The sequence below is a fragment of the Macrotis lagotis genome, chromosome 7 (genome assembly GCF_037893015.1).
Source record: "Macrotis lagotis isolate mMagLag1 chromosome 7, bilby.v1.9.chrom.fasta, whole genome shotgun sequence".
Classification (NCBI taxonomy): Eukaryota; Metazoa; Chordata; class Mammalia; order Peramelemorphia; family Peramelidae; genus Macrotis; species Macrotis lagotis.
In genome coordinates, this window is record NC_133664.1 from 205,578,812 (window position 1) to 205,605,658 (window position 26,847).

At 37.9% G+C, this 26,847-nt stretch overlaps 1 protein-coding gene across 2 annotated transcripts in view; it reads right to left on the reverse strand.

The window, feature by feature from the left end:
* Positions 1-26,847, reverse strand: part of ETV6 (ETS variant transcription factor 6) — a 319,314-nt gene that overhangs the window by 66,561 nt on the left and 225,906 nt on the right. For both annotated transcript variants that reach the window (XM_074194579.1, XM_074194578.1), the window contains exon 3: positions 14,696-14,860. In XM_074194579.1, the coding sequence (XP_074050680.1) occupies positions 14,696-14,860 (165 nt within the window). The remainder of the gene's footprint in view (positions 1-14,695; positions 14,861-26,847) is intronic.

A 26,847-nucleotide genomic window follows, 5' to 3' on the forward strand; every position in this document is an offset into this window, starting at 1 on the left:
TCACATTTAAGGTTATGATGGGTTGGCTTGTATTTCCTCACATTTCTTTTGTATTGATTTTTGCCCTTTTCTTTTAAGTCAGCGTCTTGTCCCTATGACTGGTTTTGCTTCTACTATCAGGTCTTTGATATTTGGTTCTAGTTTATTTCTACATGTTTTCCCCTTTACTACTATATTTATCCGCCTTTGTCAAACTACCTTGTCTTTACTCAAACTGCTACTTTTTAATTTTTGCTAATTTATCTGTCATCTTTTCTTAACTCCTCCTCCCCTTTCTGAGATTAAATAATATTTTTGTGTACCAACATTTTTGTCAGGTTGTCATTTGCTTTGGTTTTTATTATTTCTCCTCCTCTCCAAGCCTACTTCATTCTCCAGCTCACTGACTATACCTTTATATTATTCTTCTCTGTTCTTCATTTTCTCTCTGTGTCATTCAGGAGGGTAGAGGTTCTGAACTTCCTCCACTCTCCCATTTCTATATGATTGCACTTGTAGATCATATCTCCTTCATCCTTTGTTCTGCTACATCCGACTCAGAGAAAATTAGTACATGAAGGAAACAATGTTGATTCATTTTGTGCTCCCATCATTAGGACCATATCATTGCCCAAACTATGGGCACTCACTACTAAGTCCTAAGGCTAGGTTCTACACTTCCTCTAGCACCCTGGGTACTCAGGAAGGGAAGTGCTAAGGGGGCGAGGCACCATAGTAAGAACTATACCTACTACTCAAAGAAAGTGGTCATCTTATATACAAATTCCCCCTAGACAAAACCCATGATGGCTTTTGTCTCTTACCAGTGTGGGAAGTATTCTTTATAGTATGCTTTCCCTTCCTCTTGTAGCAGACTATCCTCTGCTCCCCCTTTCCCCCTACTTCTTTTATCCACTACAAACCACAGTCTCGTGGAGAGATTAAAGAAAGTACCGTAAGGGTAAAGCTCCAAATGCAATCTGTCTAACCTCTCCTTTTCCCATTTAACCACTCTCCTCCTGTATTATCCCTCTCATTACAGTGACTGTTTCATGTAATAGGAGATAAGATTTAGACCATGGGGTATTTATTCAGCTCTTCTATCTTCTTTTAAAAATTTTTTGGTGATTCTTTAAGTGCTACTTAAATCACATGGCCTTTAATTCTTTTTTGTTCTTTTGCCTCTCATTCATTTCAGTTTGTTTTAAAGAAGATGCAAAAATGTCTACATGAGACAATTGGTTGTTATATAGTCTTTTATTTCTAACTATATTTGGCTATCTTTCTTGTATTTATGCTGTTTGGGTTTTTACAATTTAAAAATTGAAATTATGATATAAAACCACGATTTATGTCTTAGAGTTTGTCTGTCTTGAAGTGGGGTTTCACTCTGTTGGTAGTTAGTGGATTTATGGATTGGTGTTTTGTTGACTGTATTCAAAAGTTCTAGACATCTTCTATCCATTACTTCCTGAAGTATAGCACTTGAGTTTTTTGACTTGTCATGTTCTTCTCAAAGACCTATAATGCTCAAGTTTTCTGGGTACTTCTCATCTTCAAGTTGATCACGTGGGCTCTTTCTTTTCTTTTCGTTTTTTTGGAGGGAATCGAGGTTAAATGACTGCCTCAGGTCATACAGCTAGTAAACGTCTGAAGTCATATTTGAACTCAAGTTCTGACTCTGTTGCTAGTGCTCTCTCTACTGCACTACCTAGCTGTCCCTTCATGTTGGTTTCTATAGAATTTATGTCATCTTTGAAAGTTCTTAGATTCATATTTAGAGGTGGAAAGAATTGTAGAGGTCATTCGGTCCAACCTTCTCATTTCAAAATGATAAAACTGAGGAAAAGAAAGTTTTGGTGACTTTCCTAGGGTCACACAGCTAGTAAATGTCTGAGGACAATATTGAAATTGTCCTTTCGCTTCTGTCAAATCTTTTTTCAATTCTATATTTTATGTTTCAACTCTTTAATGCTTTTTCTCAGAATCTCTATTTCTATGGGAAAAGTCATCATCATATTTTCTTGGTAGTTTAAAAATTCTGTAATGAGAGTATTTCTGACTTAACCAAACTCTTAAGATCTTAAAAAAAATTTTTAAATCAATCTTTTGAACCATTATAGAGTTTCTTACTGTTCAATCATCTCTGGGATTCCCTTAAGGGGATTTAGGTTCATTTTCCTTCATAGCATAATATTAGTTTAGGATGTTCTGGCATCACTACATTTTATTCATTGACATTCTCTCTTCTAGCCAGAGCTGCTTGTTTCTGATTTCTCTCCTCATCCCTTGGTGCCCCCCACCCCAACAGATCCCCCTGAAGCTGGGCATCCTCAGTCTCCTCAGGCGCTGGGGTTTGGAAGCTGAACTGGATCTCTGCCCGGAGTAAACACTGGAGAAAGATGACTAGCCCAGCTGTATTTCCAGTCTTCTTGCCTTCAATAATGGAAGTTCTTTTCTCTAGACAACTTCATGTTAAGCTCTCTTTTGCCTGTGTCTTCCACTCCCATACCTAGCCTATCCTTCCCCTTTTCTTTGAGTAAAATCAGTGAGGAGACAAGGGTTTAAAAACTGAGTCAATGCCAAGGGGTGGGGGTGGGGGGAGGGTTTGGCAGAGAAGTCCAAAGTGTGAGCTTCCATTTCTTCAGACACTCAAGATCAAGTTAGGATTTAAAAAAATATTTATCTACAGGCAATCTGGGTTAAGTGACTTGCCTAGGGGTCACAAAGCTAAAAATTATCTGAGATTGGAATTGTACTCCTCCTGGCTCAAGAAACAGTGCTCTACTCACTGTGCCACCTAATCTACCCTCCCCTTTTGAAACAATATTATTCAGTGTTTCTGTCTCCCTAGCTTGTGGATAGGCTTAATTATATTATATCTGGTCTGTAATTTCTTTTCGTGAGGCTTTTGCACTGGAGTGCTTTAAGGAAGATGCCTCACCATTTTGCCAAATATAGGATTGCCCACCCCTCAGTTTTTGCCATTTGATCGTTTTATTTTCTTTATGATCTTTATTTTCTTATGATAACATTTTATGCTATTTTTATTTTATGTATATATAGTCAAGACTCATCACTGTACATCCCTCACTGTGTTCCCTCCCTGTGGTCATCCTCCTCAAAAGAAGGATGTCTTACTCAAAGTGTGGTGCCCAGAGGTGAGGTCTGACAAGAACAAAGTTCAGTAGGTCTACTGCCTTCCTATTCTTGAAAGCTTTGCCACATTAGATTTTCTGGCTGTTACATCACCCTGCTGACTCATATTGAGCTTAGAAACCACTAGGATCCTTGGGTTTTTTTCAGAACTGCTCTGTAAACATACCTCTTTCAGTCTTATCTGGTATTTATGGAATTGGTTTTTGTGTTCTCCTATTTGCAAGACTTACTTTTATCCTAATTGAACTTAATCTTGTTAGATCACTGTTGAGATCTTTAGGGATTTGCAGAACGAATGAACATGCCATCTCTTCCTTTAATAGCACAGTTCTAAATAGCTTCATGGGGCAGCTGGGTTGCACAGTGTTGGCCCTGGAGTCCAGAGAATCTGAGTTCAAATCCAGCCTCAGACACTAGCTGTGTGACCTCAAGCAAGTCCCTTAACCTTGTTTGCCTTGATTTCCTCACCTATAAAATGAGATGGAAAAGGAAAATGGCAAACAACTCCAGTATCTTTGCAAGAAAACTCGAACTGAGACCACAAAGAGTTGAACACAACTAATGGACAACAATAACAACATCAAGAAGCATCATATCTATAGCATTTTCCATTAGGCTAGCTCTTTGTAGTGAATAAATAAAAGGGAAATAAACAGATAAACATAATTCCTTATGAAACAAACATGTTCTGAATACAAAAGCAAAATGAACAAAGTGACAAAAATTAAACAAACCAAGCCTTGAACAGAACTTTCTTCTGAGGGGTTGGGGTGGAGAACTAGAAAAAGATTAGTTACTTATTACCATTTAATACTTGGAGCAATTCAAATTCAAAGTGATTACATGAACTCCTTCAAATTTCATACTAATTTTTAATCTCATTTTTTCCCTGACATTTGACCTATTTTGGAAGGGATGGAAGTGAGGGGCATGCTGATGTGCTTCATCCTAGCCCTTCTCTCAGGGTTCCCTGGTATCCTTAACTCATGAGACTGTCAGACCACAAGAATGGAAAGACTTTTCCTGAAACTTGGAGGAAGGACAGCTAGGACATATCGTCTGTCCTGCCCAACAATTCTGAAGTCCATGGAGCCTTGCCCTGTGCCTCATCACCCTGCCCTCCTACTCCTGGGGCATTATTATCTGACCTGTTGCTGGGGGCATCTAAGGTCTTGGAGTTCTTGCCATCCACCCTGCTGAGAAACTGTTTACATCTATTGTCTCCCTCAGTAAGAAGATGAGCTCCTCCCCATTTATATCCTCAATATTTTAGTGTTTGGCATCCTAGTTGCTCAATAAGTGTATGTTCGTTCGTTCGTTCGTTCATTCATTCATTCATTCCTGATGAATTACTTCTGTTGCAGCCCCCATTCCCCCAAGCATTACACTCTCCCTCTCTGACCCTTCCCCTTCTTTCACCGACAGACTCTGAGGTTGCAGCTAACCAGTGACAAAACTAGATGATGCATGCAGTCAATTTAAAACTACTCCATTAGATACGAAATTTGTGGGGAAATGAATAAGCTGTGCACAGAAAAAGATGGGACACCAAAGGAGTACTTTTCCTGCCTCTGAAAAGGACAAGTAAAACCTGATGAGTATGAAACAGAAGGGCACAACTGGCAAAAGGATATGTTAGCAGTATTCCTATCCAAATGAGATCCGCTTCTCCATTCAATAAGCCCCAACACAATTTAAAGACCAGAAAATTAAAAGACTAGGAGTATTAAAAAAAGTAGAAATATTTAACAATTAGTAGAATCTGTATGTACTACCTATTTCTCAGGGTAGTTGGGAGGTCAGTGATTTACAAATCTCAAGGCACCATGGAAACAAGTTCATTATAAATTCATATGTTCTTGATTGTGAATGTAAAATCTATACAAGATTGTTCACTGCCAAGAGAAAAGCAGAGGAAAGGGAGGGTGGGAAAAAAATGTGGAACTCAAAAGCTTGCCAAAGGATGGATGCAGAAAACTACCTTTGCATGTAATTGGAAAAAAGAAATAAAATTTTGTAAAAAAATAAATTCAAGTGTTCTTTATTCATTCAGATAATAGATCTCTAAGGCCACTTTATAGAAACTGTACATCAAGTAACTGCATGCATTAATAGAAATGCAACTTGGCAGGTTCTTTCTCATTTATGAGGCCTCTTAGTCAAGACTACTCAAGATTGGTCAGAAGCAGTAGGATGTCTCTTTAACTAAAATTATTATGGAAACCTTTAGCCACATGATGATTGCTTAGGATTCTAAGTATTAGGTAGAGCTATTTCTTCTTCCAGCATATTTTAGTTTAATTTTAGATTTCTAAGTATAACTCATATATATGTTAGCTTCTAAGTAGTACAGTGGACAAAGAACTGAACCTGGTAGGCAGGAATACCTGACCTCAGACACTTAACTAGCTGTGGACATCTACCACTCACTTGCTATCTGCCTCAGTTTCCTCAGCTATAAAATGAGTCTAATAATAGTACCCATTATACAGGGCTGTTGTGAGAATCAAGTGAGGTAACATACATAGACTATAAACCACTCTATAAATGCTAGCTGTCATCTGATCAAATTATATGTGTCCCTTTTCTGAGTAAGTGACAAAATTTTGTCATCTTGTTACTGCCAAATTACAGACAATTCCAATCAATTCTTTTTTTTGTTTTTTTAATTTAATATTTATTCTCATTTTGTACAAATAATGTTTTTTATACATTAATAAAATATTCTCGTTTGAGAGTAAACAAGAGTAAACAAAATACCCCAACTCCCCCCAAAATATAGACTTGCTTATAAAGGGGAGAGAAAAAAATTAGAAGTAAAATTAAAGTAAAATAAAAAAAATAATAGTAATAATTGTAGATATGGCCAGGTGGCGCAGTGGATGGAGCACTGCCCTGGAGCCGGGAGCACCTGAGCCCATATCTGGCCCTGCACACCCAACAATCACCCAGCTGTGTGACATGCAAGCCACCACAACCTCACTGCCCTGAAAAAACCAAAAAGAGGGGGGAAAAAAGACCCAAAATAAAATAAAATAGTAATAATAGTAGGGGTGGCTGGGTGGTGGACAGAGCACTAGCCCTAGAGCCCAGAGCACCCGGGTCCAAATCGGGCCTCAGACACCCAACGATCACCCTGCTATGCAGCCCCAGGCAGGCCACGCAGCCCCATTTGCCCTGAACCCCGCCCAATAATAATAATATTAAGGTGAATGACCATATGCGCCCCCCTCTGCCACGGGGCTTAGGTGGGGGGGGGGGCCCTGCTGTTCTGTGAGGGGGGCCTAGACTGCGATCAGGATCTAAATGTGGTCAGAGCCCCAGAGTCCTTTTCCAGGGGCAGAGCTCTGCAGTCTCTCTTCACTCCCCTCCTTAGGTTTAATGGGCTCATGCCCTGGGGGCTCCTGCTTACCGGCTCCACCTGCTTCTGTTCCTGGATTTGGGCTGCTGCAAGACCAGGTTGCTCGCTGTGTGCCCTGAGGGCTGGGCTTCACATGCTCTCTCTGGCAGAGACCCCCCCCCCAATTTGTGCCCGGTGCTCCCCGGGGCATAGGTCAGGAAACTCGCCTGCTGAGCAGTGGCTCCCAGTGCCCTGGGGCTGCCTCCGGGAGGCTGAAGTTCTTTCGCTCTGGTGGGCCGCCCCTCTGGTGGGCCTCCCCTCTAACCCTGGGGAGCAGAGCCTTTCTGCTCTTTTCCAGGTTACCTTGAGTAGGAGAACTGCCTCACTGGGTCCCTCTGTGGGTTCTGGATCTTGAAAATTTAGTTTGAGTCCTTAGTCTATAAGTTTTATAAAAGAGCTTCTAAGAGAAGTTCCTCTCTTGTCGCCATCTTGGCTCTGCCCAATTCCAATCAATTCTAAAATGATCACATCCATGTAACTAAGTGATATAGAAGAAAGTGAGCTGAACTTGGGAGTCAGAAAGACCTGAGTTCAAATTTGGCCATAGGCACCTGGGCAAGTCACTTAACTATATTTTGCTTCAGTTTCTATATTGAGATAACAGCACATATCTCACAGATTGCTATGAAGGTCAAATAGCAGATTATTTTTACATTACTTTGTAAAATAAAGTGATACCATAAAGACTCTCATTAACAGTAGTAGTATAATTGTTAACTACTACTACTAATAATAATAAAGAAAAATTTCCATTAGTCTTCAGACAGTAAGATCTTCCATCTGGTGATTAGTCAGCAAACTGATATTTTTCCTAACCATTCTAGTTTATTCACTACTACAATTTGAAGTGGTTAAAAATGGATGGTCTTAGCTATATGAAAAAATATTCGGGAATGTTGGGAGAAAAGTCACTAATTGTTCATGATCATTGACAAAGACATACCATTATTAGGCATATACCCTTATAATGAAGGAAGACAAAAGTAGAAAGCCTTCATCTATGGAAAATAGTCATAGCACAACAACTCCCCCCCCCCCCAAACCCTCCCCATCCCAAATACTAGAAACAAAGTTGATACCCACCAATTGGAGAATAGGTGAATAAATTATGCATATGAATGCTGGGGAAGTTAGTGTAGTATGAGAAATAAATGCTATAAGCAATTTAGAAAAACACAGGAAAACTTCTATGAAAGAATCACTCTAGGAGAATAAGAACTATATAATATTTCAACAATTAGAGAAAATGAAAATGAAGCTTAAGTAACTTCAGGAGGGAAAAAAAGAGCTGCATGACCTTCATTTTGAGAGGTGAGGAACTAAGGGTGTAAAGTATTACTGACTGTCAGAAATGGTCACAGTATCAGTTGATTTTGTTAAAAGGGAGAGCTAATTGTAAGAGATAGAGGAGGGGGAATAAAAATAACATATAAAATCAAAGACTATGAATTAAACTAATTTTTTAAAAAAGAAAGAAAGCTGAGTTAGTGGTTAAGTCTTAACCCAGCTGTCCTTCAGGTCAAAATATGAATAAATGTATCAAATAAAGTAAAGGAACAACAAAATGAAGGGAAAAGAAATCCTTATAGAAAAACAAACAAAGATGAAAGAAATCTCTACACAAAACTAAACTTCTAGATTAATCAAGAAATGCCATGGGGAGAAATCTCCGGAAGAGAGTATTAGTATAACAATACCTAGACCCTAAGAATGAGGAGGGAACCAGTAAAAGAACCCCGGAGTGGTTGAGAAGTTTATTAAAAGAAATAATGGGAGATATAAGGAAAGAGAGAGTGCTCTTAAAGAAGGATTTGAAAAGATAAAGAGATTACACAGTTTAAAAAGGAAGGTGGAAAATAAAAAGCAAGGAAATGTTCAATAGCAATGATAGAGATGTAACATGCAAGGATGTAACAAGAAATATCAGAGCAAAGTTATAAGCTAGAACAAGTCAAAGAACTGAGATCTCCACAAACCAGACTACTGGACCTAGAAACTGAAGTTCAAAGAGATAGTCTGAGGATCTTTGACCTCCCTTACGAAGCAACAGGATATTCTATTTCATGAAATTATAAAAGAAAATTGCTTGGGAGTTTTGGAATTGGAGGGCAACATACAGATTAATATAATTGATTGGAGTCTGTCACAGAAGAATCTCAGGTTTAACCTAAAAAACATAGTTGCTTAGCTTCAGAGTTTCTTGTCAAAGGAAGTCTTAAAAAGTTGCTAGGAGGAGAGTTTATATCAAAGAATGCTAATTGGAACTGCACATTAGTCATTGAAAAAGAGAAATGAAACAAAGCATGAAATATAATATACCAAAAAGCAAAGAAATAGTTAACCTCAAAGGATAATTTTGAGCCTGGGGGGGGGGGGAGAATAATTCAACAGAATTATTGGATTTCTAGTTATTCTTTTTTGTTTTGTTTTTTTTTACAAGGCAGTGAGGTTAAGTGGCTTGCCCAAGGCCACACAGCTAGGCAATTAGTAAGTGTCTGAGGCCGGATATGAACTCAGGTCCTCCTGACTCCAGGGTTGGTGTTCTATTCACTATGACACCTAGCTGCCTTGAGTTATTCTTTTTGCGATAAATGAACACAGGTGGAGTTTTTCAAATATTAACTCAGTGGATAATCCTTCCCAAGGAAATCAAATAGGGGCAGCTAGGTGGCACAGTGGATAGAGCACCAGCCCTGGAGTCAGGAGGACCTGAGTCAAATCCGACTTCAGACACTTAATAATTGCCTAGCTGTGTGGCCTTGGGCAAGCCACTTAATCCCATTTGCCTTGCAAAAACCTAAAAAACAAAAATCAACAAGGAAACCAAATAGTATGATGCCACCATGTTCATATGCTACAAATAAGAGACAAGACTATTACCCCTAAGAATTTTCATCCAAATAATCAAGATCATTCAGTAAAGTAAGGGTGATTAAATGACTTTAGTACTTTTTAAAGTAGGATACCACAGGTAAAGGTCACGTAAACAAAGAATAAACAGAGGCATCAAGATCTTTGTAAACCTTATGAAACACCAAGGACAATGTTAAAAAAAAAGATATCACTAAAAATAGATCTGGGGTTAAGGCTGGAAAAAAGAAGTTAGAGATTTATTATCAGACAGGACCTCAGAGGGCTATGGATGAGCAAAGAGGTTGGAATTGAATTACTTCAAATAACATAAGCTTATAGATTTAAAAAAAAAGCAGTCCTTTGTAAGACAAAATCTACTGATTTGATCCCTTGATGGTAAGGTAATCATATGAGAAAGAAAGGGATAAGAAAATTAGAAGCAACACAAACTTCAGGTATTTCGTTTTAATTTTTGAAAAGCAATGTAGGGGCTGCTAGGTAGTGCAGTGGATACAGCCCCTGCCCTGGAGTCAGAAGGACCTGAGTTCAAATCTGGCCTCGGACATTTAATAATTACCTAACTGTGTGACTTTGGGCAAGTCACTTAACCCCACTGCCTTGCAAAAAAGAGAAAGAAAAGCAATCTAATAGAATGTGATGGAGGAAAAAATAAATTTCATAGTAAAAAATCTTGACCGTTAATGTACTATGTAATATGTATTATGTAATATTACTAATGTAATATCTCAAATTTAAAGGGAACAGACATAAATCTACCCAGTAGAAAAATGGTCAAAGGACAAATAATTTAAAAAAGAAATGCAGCATATTAACAAGTATCTGAAAAATTGTTCAAAATAACTAGTTTAGGGGCGGCTAGGTGGCGCAGTGGATAGAGCACTGGCCCTGGAGTCAGGAGTACCTGGGTTCAAATCCAGTCTCAGACACTTAATAATTACCTAGCTGTGTGGCCTTGGGCAAGCCACTTAACCCCACGCAAATAATATCTTTAATAAAAATAAATTAAAAAAGAAAATAAATAAGAATAACAAGACAAAAAACAAAATAACTAGTTTGGAGAAAGTCAAATGAAAATATGAATTTGTAAAAATGACTAAAGATGGGAAAATCCAATGATGGAGGAGCTACGCAAAGATAAGCATGCTATTTCAGTGCTCTTAGAGCTGAAAAATAGTCCAAATAATATGAAAAAACAAATATAATTATATTAAAAAGTTAAACTATTCTATTTGACCCACTACTAGGTTTAATACTTTGAAAGAAATTTATGACAATAAGAAAAAATCTATATGCACAAAAATATACATCACAACTAGTAGACTAGAGATATTGTTTGAGCATTAGTTGGGAAGTGTGTTTTGTATCAAAGCAAATATTTTCTTTTTTTTTAAAGGAAAATAGATGAGCACAACTATCTTCTCTCTATATCATATAGGGTTCTCTTCAAGCATTTAATGTGTACAATAAACAGAGCACTGGGTCTGGAGTCAGGAAGACCTGAGTTCAAATCTGGCCTCAGATGTTTACTAGCTGTATAACTATGAGCAAATCACTTAACCTCTGTCTGCCTGTTTCCTTACCTATTAAATGGGGATGAGATGTGATAATATTTGTAAAGAGCTTTGCAATTTCAAAGTGTCACATAAATGCTAGAAATTATTATCTCTGTATAGATAACAGAGACAATTTCACTGACAGGTCTGATGTGATGTGACACAATAAATGCTTATCAAATGACTACTGAATTGTCATTACCTCATGCTTACATTGTAGCAATATGGGTTTTTTTTAAGGTTTTTGCAAGGCAAATGGGGTTAAGTGGCTTGCCCAAGGCCACACAACTAGGTAATTATCAAGTGTCTGAGGCCGGATTTGAACTCAGGGACTCCTGACTCCAGGGCCAGTGCTCTATCCACTGCGCCACCTAGCTGCCCTACAGCAACATGTTTTTGACCAGTCTCTCCCCTTCTAATCCATTCTGATGCCAGATTACTTCATCCATATGTCAATAAATCCATGTTCTCTTTGATGTAGATACCTGCTCCAAAGGTTCAGATGATTATCTATCTATTCCTCTTTCTCTGAATGATTTCTGGCCAATGAATTTTTGTCATTTTTCAGGGTCTATAGGAATAGCTGAAAAGGAGAATTACATAATTCTTCTATTCATTATATTTCCTACATTTAATAGCAACTTCTATCTAAATGAGTGATATGGACTGGGAAAGCGTAAGGGTTTAGGTTAAATTAGCCCCTGCCCTAAGGAGGAAATAGACCTGTTTCCTAAATTTTTTTGAAGCATATTCAATATGACCAGTAGAGGTCTCAGGAAGGCTGGAGATGGAGGTATTGTGTTCTTTGTCTTGAGTTGGGTCTCCAACAGCTTTTCCAAGAGCAACTCATTAGCTTTCCCTTTTAACATAGAAAAAGTTTCATCACGCATGTCGGTGATACTTCAGATTTCCAGTTCTAAAGAATTCCAGGCCAGTGATTAACCCAGTAGAATGGAAGTTAGAGTATCAGAATACCCATCTTCCTTATCTTTAGTCAGGATGGAGAAATTTGTTATGGAACAGGACTATTCACTACTTTCTGTTACTGTATTTGAGTTGAGATGAGCAGTATCTTTGAAACTGTCATTTTTATAAACACAAGGAGATCCTCTAAAACACATTTAAGAGCATAAGGCAAAATAGTGGGAGGCAAAAAGTCACATAGGATAATGATTCCTAACAGATTTTCTGTATCTTTGACTAACTAGACCATTGCCAAGGGAAATGGCTTTGAGGAATGTTCTTAGATAAAAAAAAAAACAATAGAGCTTTTGCATAAGGAGCTTATGGCTTTTTCAAGATGTATTTTCTAGGAAGCAGTGCCAATTTAATCCCAAAGGAAGAATAGCATTTGCAGTTATGAAAATCCTAAATAAGATGTTCTTCTATACATTATAAAAAGGAGTTTCACAAGTACAGACCGGATACTATGGAATGCACTGCATGATCACACTTTAGCTGGCCTTGATAAATCCATGTTTTCTCATGCTTACTAAAAAAAAAAAGATCATTCCCTTGCTTCAGAATCTGCAATGGTTCTCTACTGTCTTGGGCATGGATTCCTCCTTTCGGCTTTCAATGTGCATCAAAGTCTGACTCTGTCCTACCTATCCATCTCTTCCCATTATTTCCCAAAATGTACTTTCTACCTTAACTAGGCCAGCAGAATCCTCAAAGTCCTTCCCATACTCAATAGCACTGCCTCCCTTGTCGTTGCTCATATTATTTCCTTCTCCCTGCCATCTAATCAAATGTTAGTCATCTTTTGAAGAATTGGAACAGGTTCCATCTCCTCCATGAGACCTTTTCTGACTTGTTCAAGCCCATAATGAAATACAAACAGACACACAATCATAGAATTTAACACTTGTTTTCAAATTCTTTCAGGTGTATGTCCCTTGTCAATAGTTCCTGCTAATCTTGGACTATATCTCCCGAGGTATCCAGCAAAATGCTAACAAGATACCTAACACAGGCTTCAGAACCATATTACTGTTCAGTGGGGACATTCGGGTTGGAGGAAATAGTGTCAGCTGGCTTCAATTTTTGGATCATCTTTGCTTCCAGGTGGATGCCTTTATGGAAGGAAGTGGCATGAATAAGGGCAAAGGGAGGAGAATGTATAGATTAGTCTCAGGAGGAAGTAAGAAAGGGAACGGGGAATTCCAAGCAAAATCAGATTCCTAATCTGCTTCATCTTTAGAACCTCCAGTCATATGGAGAGAGGACTGCATCACTGGGTCTCAGGTCCAATTCAGTAGAAATCCTTTTCAAAGATGTTTTATTTTATATTAATTATTTCATTTAAATGATTTTACCAGATCACTGAAAATACATGTTTGATTCACTCTCTTTCCAAACAGTGCTGTACCTATTATTCTGAGCATTTCTTAAAGACTAGATAGAATTAATTTCATTTCTATTTTAGGATAGTATCTTACAAAAAATTATGTGTGTGACATTAGGCAAGTTATCTAAAATTGTTGCATCTATGATTCCTCATTTATGAAATAAGGGATAGCCTCCAAAGTCAGGCACACAGGTTGTCTCTCCCAAGAGAATATGTACATTCTAGACATATTATATGTATGCCTGTATTCTCCAAATAACAATTACATTCACACACACACACACACACACACACACACACACACACACACACACACATCTAATAGAATGTAATCCTCCTCCTAAAGGCAGGGATTGTTTCATGTTCTTTATATCTTCAATTTCTGCCTAAAACATTGCAGAGCTTTAGTAAATGCTCACTGATTGATTGCTAAAGGAACAGCTTAGATGTCAGGTTCTTTTTGTTTACATTTATATAAAATAATTTTTATACTTTGGAGATTCAGGAAGGCTTGGATACTTTGAGTCACAGTGTTTTAGCATGATAAGTCTGCACACTGTGTTAGGAACTTTCTAGGTAAGATGTCAACATCTGTACATCTGAGGAAACCTCCCCTTCCCCATGTTTTGATACCCAACTCTAGGCCAACTGGGAAAATCAAGGGACATCATGCTTCCTATTCCTATCATGCTTCTGGGGCAAGAAATTTAGTTTAGACGATGATTAGTCTGTTAACATTTCTAGAAAGCAGCCAGTAGGAAAGTAGATGTTAAGGTAATTTTAGTCCAATTGTTTTGTTTTGGATTCCAGAGAAGTTTTGTCCAAAAATAATCTAGAAAAATTAGCTAAGAAAATAACAACTTCATTACACAATACCAGAACAATTGTCTTAATGAGCCATGTTCTTATATGGTGTTATAAAGACTAAAGTTCCAGGGACTTGAGTTTTAGAAAATGCACTAAGTTTTCAGAAAAGAAAATAAGAAGAATATTTAAAGATTCAGCCTTGTGGGCCACGGCCTTTTCAGGGCCATTTGCACCTAGTGCATAACAGGAAGTGTTTCTCGTGACCTAAGTTCTCTCAGTGGTTGACTTTTCTCTCTTCTGAGTTTTCCTTCTAGCTAGAAATGTATAAAACTTTAAATTCTTAGATTTGAACTTTATATCTTTCCTTATTTTTTTTCCTAGATGACAAACTCTTACCCTTTTTTTCTCCTCCTCCTTTGAAGAAACAGGTTCTTCCTTTTACTAAATACCATTATTTTCATGTTTAATGATGACGCTACTTACTATAGGACACTGTTATGGATAGATGTAACCAATTCATGATTCATCATCCCTTTTGTATTGTGAATATGTCAAGAGTCATGAACCTCTCACCTGAATGAGGAGACCTATATCGAAAGTCCTCTTTGGTCAGCAGCAGGAGAGCTTTTCCATTCATTTCAAATGTGTTGCTGTCAATTGGCCTTAAAGAAAATTCATTTTCAGCCCACTTGAGCCACTGGGCTACGTCATCCCTGCTCCAGTAAACTGGCTGTAAACCTATTGGAGAGAAAAAAAGCAGATATGAGATCCTTTCAGATAAAAAAACTGAAATAATTAAAAATGACTGATATTTATACTATGTTTAACACTTTGTCATAATAGTATTTTTTCCAATTAAAGGTAGTTTTGCAAGATTTTGAATTCCAAATTTTTCTCCTTTCTGTCTTCCTCAAGACAAATAATCCGATTTAGATTATACATGCATAATCATGTTAATATTTCTACATGACCTGTTGTCAAAAATCAGAAAAAAAGCAAAAAACAAATTTAAAAAAGTGAAAAAATATTTTGCTTTGATCTGTATTCAGACTATATAGTTCTTTCTCTGGATGACATTTTCTAATACAAGTCTTGGAATTTGATCATTGTATTGCTGAGAAGTACTAAGTCAAACATTGTTGATCATCATCACAAAATGTTGCTGTTACTGTGAACCACTTTTTCCTGGTTCTCTTCACTCAATATCAGTTTAGCTAAGGCTTTCCAAGTTTTGTTCAACATTCTGAAAGGGCCTTATGGACATTACTTCATTTGTTCCACTTCTCAGGAGGGATTTAGGGACAATAGGAATCATTATCCCCATTTTAAAAATGAAGAAATTCCATCTTAAAGAGGTTAAATGACTTGTCTTCTTCTCTCCCTCCCAAAACACTTTGTATTTATCTTATAGTCTGTATATGTACAACTCTATTTTCACATGTTACCTCCTCAGGGACAGTTTGGTTTTTTTCCCTTCTTTTTATCTCTAATGATAGGTTTGATAGTTTATTACCTAGTACATGTTCAGGAGTGGAATTTGAATACAGGTTTTACTTTATTCAAATATTACACTATTCCTTACAGTCAGATTCTCAAAAAGGAGAACTATTTCTGGGTAGATATCTTCCATGTTTGGAGAGTCTCAGGAAAGGAAAAATCTAGTTCCCCTCCCTCTCTCTCTCAGATAGTCCCTAATTCTGGTGAGAGAAAGTCTAGTTGTTTAATAGTTATGCCACCTTTGAGTCAACAAGTCAGACAATGGGAAACATTTTCCTTTCTCCCTCTAGGGTACAAATGCCTAGTCTGGGAGGTACAGGAACTGGTGAAATGCACAGTCATTTATCTTCATACACTTCCCTGTTCAGGAAACTGATTTAGTTTCAGTTCTATTCCTGTGGTTGGTTCAGGTGTATTCTCAGGTAGCTTTGTTGTGGCCTGAGGAACATAGATTGGAAGTGGTACTAAGTGGAAGAAAATCTCAGGATGGATCAGATGATATCCTAGGATTCTTTAGAGCAGAGATTCTCAACCTGGGATCTGTGAAATTTTCAAAAAAATTTTTTTACAACTTTATTTCAATATAATTACTTTCCCTTGTAATGCTATGTATTTTAACTTTAAGCATTAAAAACAGAACAAAACATGATTCTGAGAAGGCATTACCAAATGACCAAAGGAGTCCAAGATACTTGAGATAGGTTAAGGACCCCTGTTCTAGAATGTGAAAGATCTATAGCTAGACCAGACCTCCTAACATTACAATTGACCATACTGGGCCCCTGATCCAAGTCTGTCCAGACTCTGAAAATGAAAGGGCAGAGTTAGGCTCATTTGCCCAATTCTAACAGATGTTAGAATTTTCTGAGTAGAAATAACTTGCTCCATTCCTGATAACAAAAATGGATTTGGGATAGGGGTTGAGGATGAGAGAAGACCTGGGAAGGCAAAGGTGAGGGCAAGGGGCTGTGGCACCACAGTGTTCCAATACCCACCCCATGAAAGTAACTTGAAACCTTCCTCAATTTCCTTGGCACAGCAGAGGTAAAGATTGGTTTTATTGAAATAGCATTATCTAAAAGGAGAGTTACCTATTTGTATCTATCTATATCACAATAGCTACTCTGATAAAGAGTAACAACAAGAAGAGCAGTCATGATTTAAATAATATATGTGTGTGTGTGTGTGTGCGCGCACATGCACTCACACATACAGCCAAATACAGATATACTCTCTCCTCCCACCCCACCCACCCTGTGTTAATATACCATTTATAATAATTTTCAATAAAATAGTTTCTCTCATTTGGCAAAGTGGTTGATGCAATCAAAACCAAATGTATTGCTATAGTAGAGCCATTACAGTTAACTGGGCTCTTTAGAATCTGGTATTAAAGAAATCAAGGTCATGGCTTGACCCCCTAAAGATCCACTCCCTTTATTATGAACTGCACTCTCACCTCTAGCCACTCATTCCAAAAAGCCCTTTTGTTAGTTACATGGAACGGTTGTCAGCCCAGAAAAACAATTTCAAGGTAGTTGTAAAGTCAAGAAGGGAATTAGCAACCCTGGATTTTGTTAAAGGAAGCTGGCACTGAACTTGGGTGATTGCTGAATTTATTTTTTAAAAAATTCTTTTCCTTTCCCTAGAGGAATATAACAGCATTTATGTCTCTTATAGAAACATGAAGTTCAAATTAAGGTAGAGATAGAGAAGTTCCTGTCAGCAAAAGACAAATAAAGTGGAAAGTACAAGATTAGAAACTGGAAAGCTGAAGGTCCAAACTCACTGGAAAGTGACAGTGAGGAAGCAGATACAGAAGTGAATCCAGATCAGGAGAGGAAATGAGAGTTAAAATTATGAAGTACTGCGGAGGGCACCGTGAAATGCTGGAAGGAGCTTGTGTTGGGAGGGGAGGTAAGTGGTGATGTGAGGTTCTGTACATTCTGAGGAAGAAAAGACTTGTGAGTAATCTTCTCCATAAATGCAAGAGTCACATACTCTAAACAAGCCTGGCTGTTAATAACAACAAAGTCTCTGTCCACTTCCCATTAATTTTTCCCACAGCCAAGCCACCGCAGAGACCAACACGACCAAATGGAAATCCCCAATGGGGATCGGGTAGAACGTTTTCATGCTATTAGCAAAGGTGCCATTAACTGTGGGTACAATTTTTAGATTTCTGTTTGTGATTGTGTGTGTGTGTGTGTGTGTGTGTGTGTGTGTGTATGTGTGTGTATGTACATTCAGCCCTTTTTCTGTCATGTCCAACTCTTCATGATCCTATTTGGGGTTTTCCTGGCAAAGATACTGGAATGGTTCATTTCCTTCTTGAGCTCATTTTACAATTGAGGAAACCGAGGCAAATAGCATTAAGTGACTTGCCCAGAGTCCTATGGGTAACAAAAGTCTGAGGGTCAGATTTGAACTTGGGAAGATGAGTCTTCTGACCCCAGGGCTGGTACTCTATTCACTGTGCCACCTCACTGTATACACACACACACACAAATTATATATGTGAACTATTTATGTATGTGTCTGAGGATGGAATGACCAGCCAGAGGTGAGAGAGTTCAGTTCACAGCTGTAGACCATAATTAAACATACATACATATATGTATATGTATATATATATGTGTGTATGTATGTACACACACACACACACACACACACACACCCATTACCTTTACTTCAGAGTCTTCTCCTGCCCTTCTTCCTGACTTTCAGGACTTCAGAATCCTGTCTGTCTCATCTTGGTATTTTTCTCAGTTCTAGGAACTCAATTTTCTCATTCTAGAACATCATCTTGCTATTGGGACCTGCTCATCATAGACTACCCAATTGCAAACTTCACCCTCCTTCACCTATGGGCAAGTTCCTCCTGGAGCTTCCATTTTGTGAAGGGGCCAGTTCCCTTTTGTGTACTGTCATAAGAAGACAGCTTTCTTTTTATTTGTAATTGAATGATCAGAACTTGGAACAGTGTCCGATTATTAAATAAATAAATTCCTTCTTAGTATTAGCAACGGGGGACTGGATCTATATCACCAATCAGTAATGAAAGAGACTCTCATGATCTCTATGTCATTCTTTAAAGCAATCCATTTTGGGAAGAAAGCATCAACAGTTACATGTTGTGCAAGTTCACACCATATAACTTTGTCAGGGTTGGGATAATTCAAAATTGCTACGTGTCTATTTTTAAGGGGTCAGAGAAAATGTTGAGAGACAGAATTTCATTTAGCTAGATTATCCTGATGGACTTTTATAGTAAAACTGAGTCCCACAGCTATTTCTTAGTCAGTGAAATAAAAGACAGGGAGGTACATCTACCCTTTTAATTAGGGAAAGAGCATCCATTCCTCATATAATCGCTAGTTTCTCTGCCCTTGATCCTGCAAATGCAAGCTTTCAATCTGGACATGCTTCAGCCAAAGTAGACAGCTGCCATTCTTCAACCACCCCTTAAGCAGATTCCTATACCATGAATGTCTTTCAATGGAATGGTAGCTTTACTCGAAGTTCTACATATTCTTCAAGATTCAACATCCCTAATGCTTACAGCATTTTGTACCACTATGAATTTTCACATGCTACATGGAATTTTGTCCCTTCACCTCTGTATCTTGGTTTCTTCCTCATCTTCTCAATGGCCATCCTTGATCATCTGAAACAAGGTTTGTACAACACACCTCATAGTAACAGGATCTGAGTGTCTATCTGAGATATACTTACTCTCAAAAAAAGAAGGAGGACTTAGAAAGCTTTCAAGGAAGGGAGGGGCAAATCATGAAGAAATTTAGGATTTGTACAGGTTGAGCAGTCTCTCTCTAGAGAAATGTTTTTGTGAATGGAAGTTAAGGAGGAATTTATCCTATAAAAGCTGCACAGAAATGAGGTTCTTCCAAAAATACTGAATCTCACTCCTCATTATCATTACCATTCTCGTTCTCTGCCTATCCAAATGCCAATCTCTTTTCCCCAAACTACTGAAACTTGACAAGTACCCTTTCTAATTTTCTCCAAATTACGTAAAAATTCTACTAATGTTAGTAGAACTTTTAGGTTTCCAACACACTTTATTTATGATATATACAGCTTACAATGCCATCATTTGCAATTTGGAACACAGTTAAGTTGATAAATATAGATGTCACTCTCTGGCACCCCAGATCCTACTGTTGCCAGCTCCTGTCAATTCTACCTTCATGATATTTCTTGTATTTGTTCTCTTTTTCCCCTCTAATTCTGAATATCACTCTGAGATAGGCTCTCAACACTTAAAATCTGGACCACCACAACCAGCTTCTGTTTAGTCTCCTCAAGTCTTTTCCCACTGTAGTCCATTCTCTTATTAGCTGTCAAACTGATCTTAGGTCTGACCATTTACCTCCCTCCATCCCTATTCAATAAGCTCTGATGTCTTTCTAGTATCTCCATGATCAAATATAAAGAAATATATTCACTGGCTATTACCTAGGACTAGAAAGTTCTCCTCCTGACCTCTCTGGCTTTTCATCTAATATAGGCAATGTTATCCATTTGGTTTTGTTTTTTGTTTTTTGCAAGGCAATGGGGTCAAGTGGCTTGCCCAAGGCCACACAGCTAGGTAATTTATTAAGTGTCTGAGGCTAGATTTGAACTCAGGTACTCTAACCATTTGGTTTTGCTATCACTCACAAGTGTTACATTTTCATGATATAGAACTCTGAAATTCCATTATTTTATATTCTATTTTTCCCATACTTCAAAAGATAGTGATTCTCTTCAATTTCTCCCTATCTTTTTTAGGTCTTCTCCCTAGTTACTATCCCTAATTCCTTATCCCTTGATCCTAAAAAGGTTTTCCAGCCTCACCATCACCTACAATCATCCCACTTCTCAACACTTTGCCATTACTATTACCATCATTCCTGTTCTTCCTACATTTTCCTCTTTTTCTAAATTTAACCTTTAGTGAAATGGTCCATCTCTGTAATTTTCTACTCTCAAGTCCCTTATTCTCTTCTATAGGCATTCACCCTTTGTCAAACCCTGAGCCTGATTGATGGTGGTCCCCATCTGCCTCCTCTGACCCTACTTTCTTGCTACGGAAAGGATCCAGGAAAAAGTCAAAGAGCCATGCTGACTGGGACTACTATGGTTAATTGATGGTATCCATAACTGGAACAAGGCAATCCTTTTTTACTATTCACTCAGTGAGTTACCACACTGTCTCCCAATGATTATTACAAACCTTTCAAATTAGATTAAAAAAAAATGATATACTTCACCATTACTCTCCTCTTCCTGATCCCCTAGTTCTTTTAACATTTTAGAACTCTGATATCACACCACATTATTTTTCCTCCCTTTACTCATTGAGGCCAACCTCACTATATGTTTCCTTTGGTCCCATTCCCTCCTGTCTTCTCTAGATGATTCCCCCCATTAACACCCTCATTATGTCTTTTTTTAAGGGACAAAAAAAGGTTTATTTAGGTATTGCAGTGGTTAGCTAATTAATAGTTGGGGCAGTTGGAAACCACTGGTTTACTAAGGGAATTAGCAGCAGCAGGGTAATAAGCAGCATAAAAAGAAGTAAAGGAGCATGAGAGATTATTTGGGGGATAATGTTCCCCCAAGAAAGAGCTAGTTTCCCAAAGGAAAATCTTTTCCTATTTATTGATTCCTGATCTCTTGTTCAGAAATAAACATATCTCCTCAATACTAAAAAAAAAAGTCTCATTTGGTCCTATGATGCCCACTCCCCACTACCCTATATTTATCCTCTCTTGGAGCTAAATTCCTTAGGAATGCTATTTGCTTTTGATACCTTCACTTCCTCTCCTTCCAGTTTCTTCCAAACTCCACAATTAGGCTTCTAACCTCATCATTCTACTGAAACAATTTTCAAATTACCAATGATCTTTTAATGAATAAATCTAATGGAATCAATATCCACTTTTCTTGACTTCTCTGCAGCATTTCACACTGTTGACCACCCTCTCCTTCTTCATATATTTTCCTCTCGATTTTCATAACCCTGATCTTTCCTAACTCCTCCTGCTTGACTGACCATTCAACACCCATGTCATGTCCAATAACTATGGTTGGATCTCAAACCTCTGGCCTCGTCCCAGTGACCTCATCAGCTTCCTTGGTTTCAGCTACTATCTCTTTGATAACACCGTTAAGTCCAGTCTTAGTATCTCTTCTAAACTTAAGACCCTCATCATCAATTGCTTATAGACATCTGGATCTGGTTGTTCCAAGAACATTTCAAACACAATATATACAAAACAGTACCCATGATTTTCTCCTCTGTTTCAGACTTTCCTATTACTGTTAAAGACACCAATCAATGGAAATGCAATTTTTTAAAAGTTTTTACAAGGTTGTGAGGTTAAGAGACTTGCCCAAGGTCACACAGCTAGGTAATTATTATGTGTCTGAGACCAGATTTGAAATCGGGTCCTCCTGACTCCAGGACCATTGCTCTATCCACTGAGCCACCTAGCTGCCCCCTTCAGGACATGTATTTATTAAACATGAAACATGGTACCAGACTTTATGCTAAGAGTTGAGCATATAAAGGCAAAAAACAAAGTAAGGAAAAGCAAACAACAAAACCCATGACCTAGAGACAAAGAATTTACATCCGTGTGTGTGTGTGTGTGTGTGTGTGTGTGTGTGTGTGAGAGAGAGAGAGAGAGAGAGAGAGAGAGAGAGAGAGAGAGAGAGAGAGAGAGAGATTATACAAAAACAAGATATTGTGGTCTTATTATACCTAGGAGATTCTGGGACCATCTCATGGGCAACTTTGCTTCACTTAAGCTCTGCTAGATGTGGGAATTCTGAAGTGGAAGTGAAAAGTAATCTTTTCTATTTATCAAAGAAGACTTTATCTGCCAGAAGCTACTATTATCTCTCGATGGTGCCAGTGACTTTAGGGTTTTTTTTTGGGGGGGGGGCGATATGGAAAGTTTTGTAGAAAAGTTTGAAGAGAAAAAGAATAGGTTTCTGGCATAAAATTCACAGATATTACCTCATTCAATCTTCCCAAAAAACCCTGGGAAGAAGGTGCTATATCATGATTCCCATTGTATAGTTGAGGAAACTGAGAAAGACAAGAAGCTAAATGACTTGCTCAGGGTGACCCTATAAGCTAGTAAGTGTCTGAGGCCAAATCTGAACTCAGATCTTCCTGACCTCAAGCCGAGAGCTCCATCCACTGTACCACCGAGTTGCCTCATGAGGGTTGAAGTCCACTCAACAAGATAGCCTTTTCAGATCTCAAATTACATTGACTTCCCCTGAAATCTTTTTCCTTTAAAAACTTGTTAATAAAACTTTTTCAAGGGTCTCCTTATTGTCATAAGCCCAAGTGGCAAAATTACTTGCTATAGTTCTATAGATTAGTACAGAAGCTAGTTCTGCTGAGGTCAGTTAATGGAGGTCAGTTAATCAGATGATAAATTTACCTAAAAGATAAAGGTCAGCCTTAAAGATCAAGACCTGGAAAGAGAAGAGTATTATATCTTCTATTTCTTTGCAGGGAAGCATTTACGCTGGTACCATAAATGCAATAGAACTCAAGCACATATTATTTTGATGGTGACTGTGACTCAAAGGGAAAACTAGGCTTTATGGAGGAAAAAAAATAAAGGAAACAGGGTTAACTGACTCTTTTACCTCTCAACTCTTGTTCTTCAAAAATACCTTGTCACTTTGAAAAGGAGGAGGAAGTAAAAAGGAAATTTAACCAAGAAGTAGGCTATACTTCTTCAGAAGAAGGGGACTGTTATTAAAGTCATTAGAGAAACAGTCCTATTTATCCCAGTTTTTACCACCAATGCATACATAAATTTGTAATTCAATACCTCAATTATTATGAAATAGAAATCAGAACTAATGAATAAGTTAGTTCATGGAGAATGACTAGTCACTGGTCAGTATCACTACTAGGTTTATCAAAAAAAGAGGAAAAAGAGTCCTACATACAAAAATATTTATAGTAACTCCTGTTGTCAAAGAACTGAAATCAAGGAGGTGCTCAATGACTCTGAGAATGAACAAATTAAAGTGTATAGATGTAATGCAATACAACTGTACTGTAAGAAATAAGATAATTTCAGAGAAATTTGGAAAGAATTGCAAGTACTAATCAAGAGAAAAGCAAATAGAAATAGAACAATTTATATGAAAACAACACTATAAAGTTAAACAACTTAGAGGAACTTAAGAATTCAGTTCAATGTAATGACCAATCAGGAATCCAGAAATCTGATGATGAAGTACATTATCCACTTCTTCAGAGAGGTGAGAGATTCAGCGCTCATAAGATAACTTTTTTAAAAAAACATGGCCAGTGAAGATATTGTTTTGCTTAACTGTATATATGTATATACACACACACACACACACACACACACACACACACACACATATATATATATATATATATATATATATATATATATATATATACATATGTTTGTTACAAAGGTACTGATTTTCCTTTTTCAATTTAAAATGTTTCATTTTTTTAACTTAAAAAAGATTATTGTTAGACAATTTCAACTTTACAAGTGGTGGAGGCTTTTTGTAGTCAAAGAAAGATAATGCTGACAATTCAAAATTCTGAAATGTTTCTGAGAACACATAATGACAGACAATTTAGAATATTCCCCATGTAATTGATAGATAGGAAGACAAGGCTTACTCTCAAAGTTGCTAATTTTCATATTCAAAAAAGTTCAACTTCTGAGGGAAAAAAGTAGGAAAACAAGATAAGCAAAGATTTTTCTTAAACAGGTTTAATGAGAATCTTTAGCTTGCCAGTGGAAAGTAAGACATCAATGTGATCCTAAAATCACAACAATCCCACTTGATTTTCATGTTCCATAAAATCTGTATTGTCAGCTGAGAAGATGTGAAGAGAAAAAAGAATGAATGTTTTTTTCTTTCTTCCTTGTCTTCCCCCTTTCAAGTTTTCATAGTCATCTCTTGGGCCTCCCACAGTCTGCGGCAAATTCCTTTGCAAAGTGTAACAAGAGTAAAACTCATTTTCATTCTGCCTGGGAATCTGATCTTCCCAATCACTGACATGTGACAGACTTTTCTTTGTGAAGTTGGTTTTCCTCCATTCCCCTTCCTTACATGTCCCTCTTTATTTCTCCGGAAACTGACAAAGCAAACAACTTTTCACAGCAACGGAGATGCGGTCTATGGTGTCACCGAGTGGAGGGGGGCTGGAGGGAAGGAAGGGGACTGAAAGAACAGCACACCTTCCAAAGGGATATGGAAGGCAGGGATTAGTTAGGGCAAAAAGTGATCTGAAGCCTTCTTTTGAAGAAGTCCAGAGATTCTTCCTTCTCCTGCTTGCCCATCTCCTTGGAGAGCAATTCAAAGTCTTCTTAAAAGGCTGAGGCTGGCTGCCTGGCTCTCTGCTGAATCAACTTTCCTGGTGAAGAGATGCTGATTAAGCCCCGTGAGGGGCAAGGCCTATTGTGGCCGTGGAGGCAGGATGAAATCAGTTAATGCAGCTGCCGAAGCCTCATTGGGAAGAAAAAAACCCAAACTCTCCCATTTAAAGATAATTTTGCATGTCTGTAAGTATGTGTCACAGATTTTATTTCTCATCCTCTTGTTCCTTGTTTATTTGGAATATCTGGAAGGAAATGGCTTCATTAGGGATCAGTACACTGCTGTTACTCAGCCACTAGGAAAGGGATGAATCTCTCATGCTGATTATCCTCACTGGGATGAGTGATAGGGTTATTAATCTTCCTGTTTCAGGGCTTAAGAAATGCTGCAGCTCAGCATCAAGTGCACTCCTAGAGATATGGACAGGGCTAGTAAGAGGCCTTATCACTCACAGTTTTGGGGTATATTATTTCTTCTACACCGCTCAACCAACCTCTTTCCAGTTGCCCAGAATCATTTTTAATTATAGAGATTTGAGCAAAGAGTCAAAGTCTGCAAGTGGCAGGCTAGAATTTAGAAGGAAAGAAGGAAGACCCCAAGTTCATGTTAGCCCTGGTCAGACAAGACAGCCTTAGCTTAGAAAATCAATCCATCAAACTTTTATCAAGTGCTTCCTATACTACCTGTGATCTTGAGCAAGTTTCTTACCTCCATGGGTCCCAGCTCCTCACCTGAAAACTAGATAATGATAATTATAAACAGCATTTTATAGCTATTTTATATTAAGTTTGTAACATACTTCTATAGATCTTAGGCCTATCTCTAAACCCATGAGTCTCTGTACCAGTCACCAGACCCAGAGACAAAAATGAAATGGTTCGAGGATCTATATACACCTAAACAGCTATGAGATAAATGTAAAGGGTTGGGGTAGAGTTCTGGAAGCTTTGGGTATCAGGGAAGTTCTCCTATAGAAATGGCACCTTAGCTAAACTTTACAGGAAATTTTGGATTTTAAGAGGTAACAGTGAGGAAGGGATACTCCCAACATGGCGGAGACGTGCTGCCCAGCATGGTAGGACCTAAGTGTTCATTCATAAAACAAACCTGGGAAGGTAGGTGGAAGTCTGGTTGTAAAGGACTTGGAAGAGAGTTTACCAAAGGTGAATTAAAATTAGATTCAGAAAACTCAGAGCCTGAAGTCAAGCTAACCCAGCTTCCAGGTGTAGCCTAATTTTGTTACAAATGATATTTTAAGCATTAAGCAGTTCAGTCTGCACTATCCTGAAGATAACAGAGTTAATCGGGGTTATTTTTGCTAAATCACTCCCCAGACCCAGTCATGATTTTTTTTATATGATGTGAATCAAAGCTGAATTCAAAACCTACCTTACCTCCCCCCAAAATGGTCCTAGCAGGTGGCTAGAATAATTACCATACTCATTTCTTTTGATTAAAGAGCTAAACTTTCCTCTCCTTAAAATGCAAAAGTTATATGATGGAAGTCATACACTAAGTATTACAGGATATAACCACCAGAAAAAGTTAGCCTGTCACCTAGCAGGGCCCCTGAAGGAATAAGGTATAGTCTGGGGTGAACAGGGGGACATACCAATAACTAGGAGGTAGCACTCTGACACGTGGCACCTGAAGGCAGGTATAAAAAAGGAGTAAGAGAAATAAGAGTATAGAAGACCTTCCTTTGGGGAAGGCCTTTTTGATGGCTCTAAACTTGCTCAGAAGTGCATTTAACTTCACTTTGAGCAAACTGTAGAATATTACAAATGGAATAGAATGGAACAGAATCTAATTATTAAGAA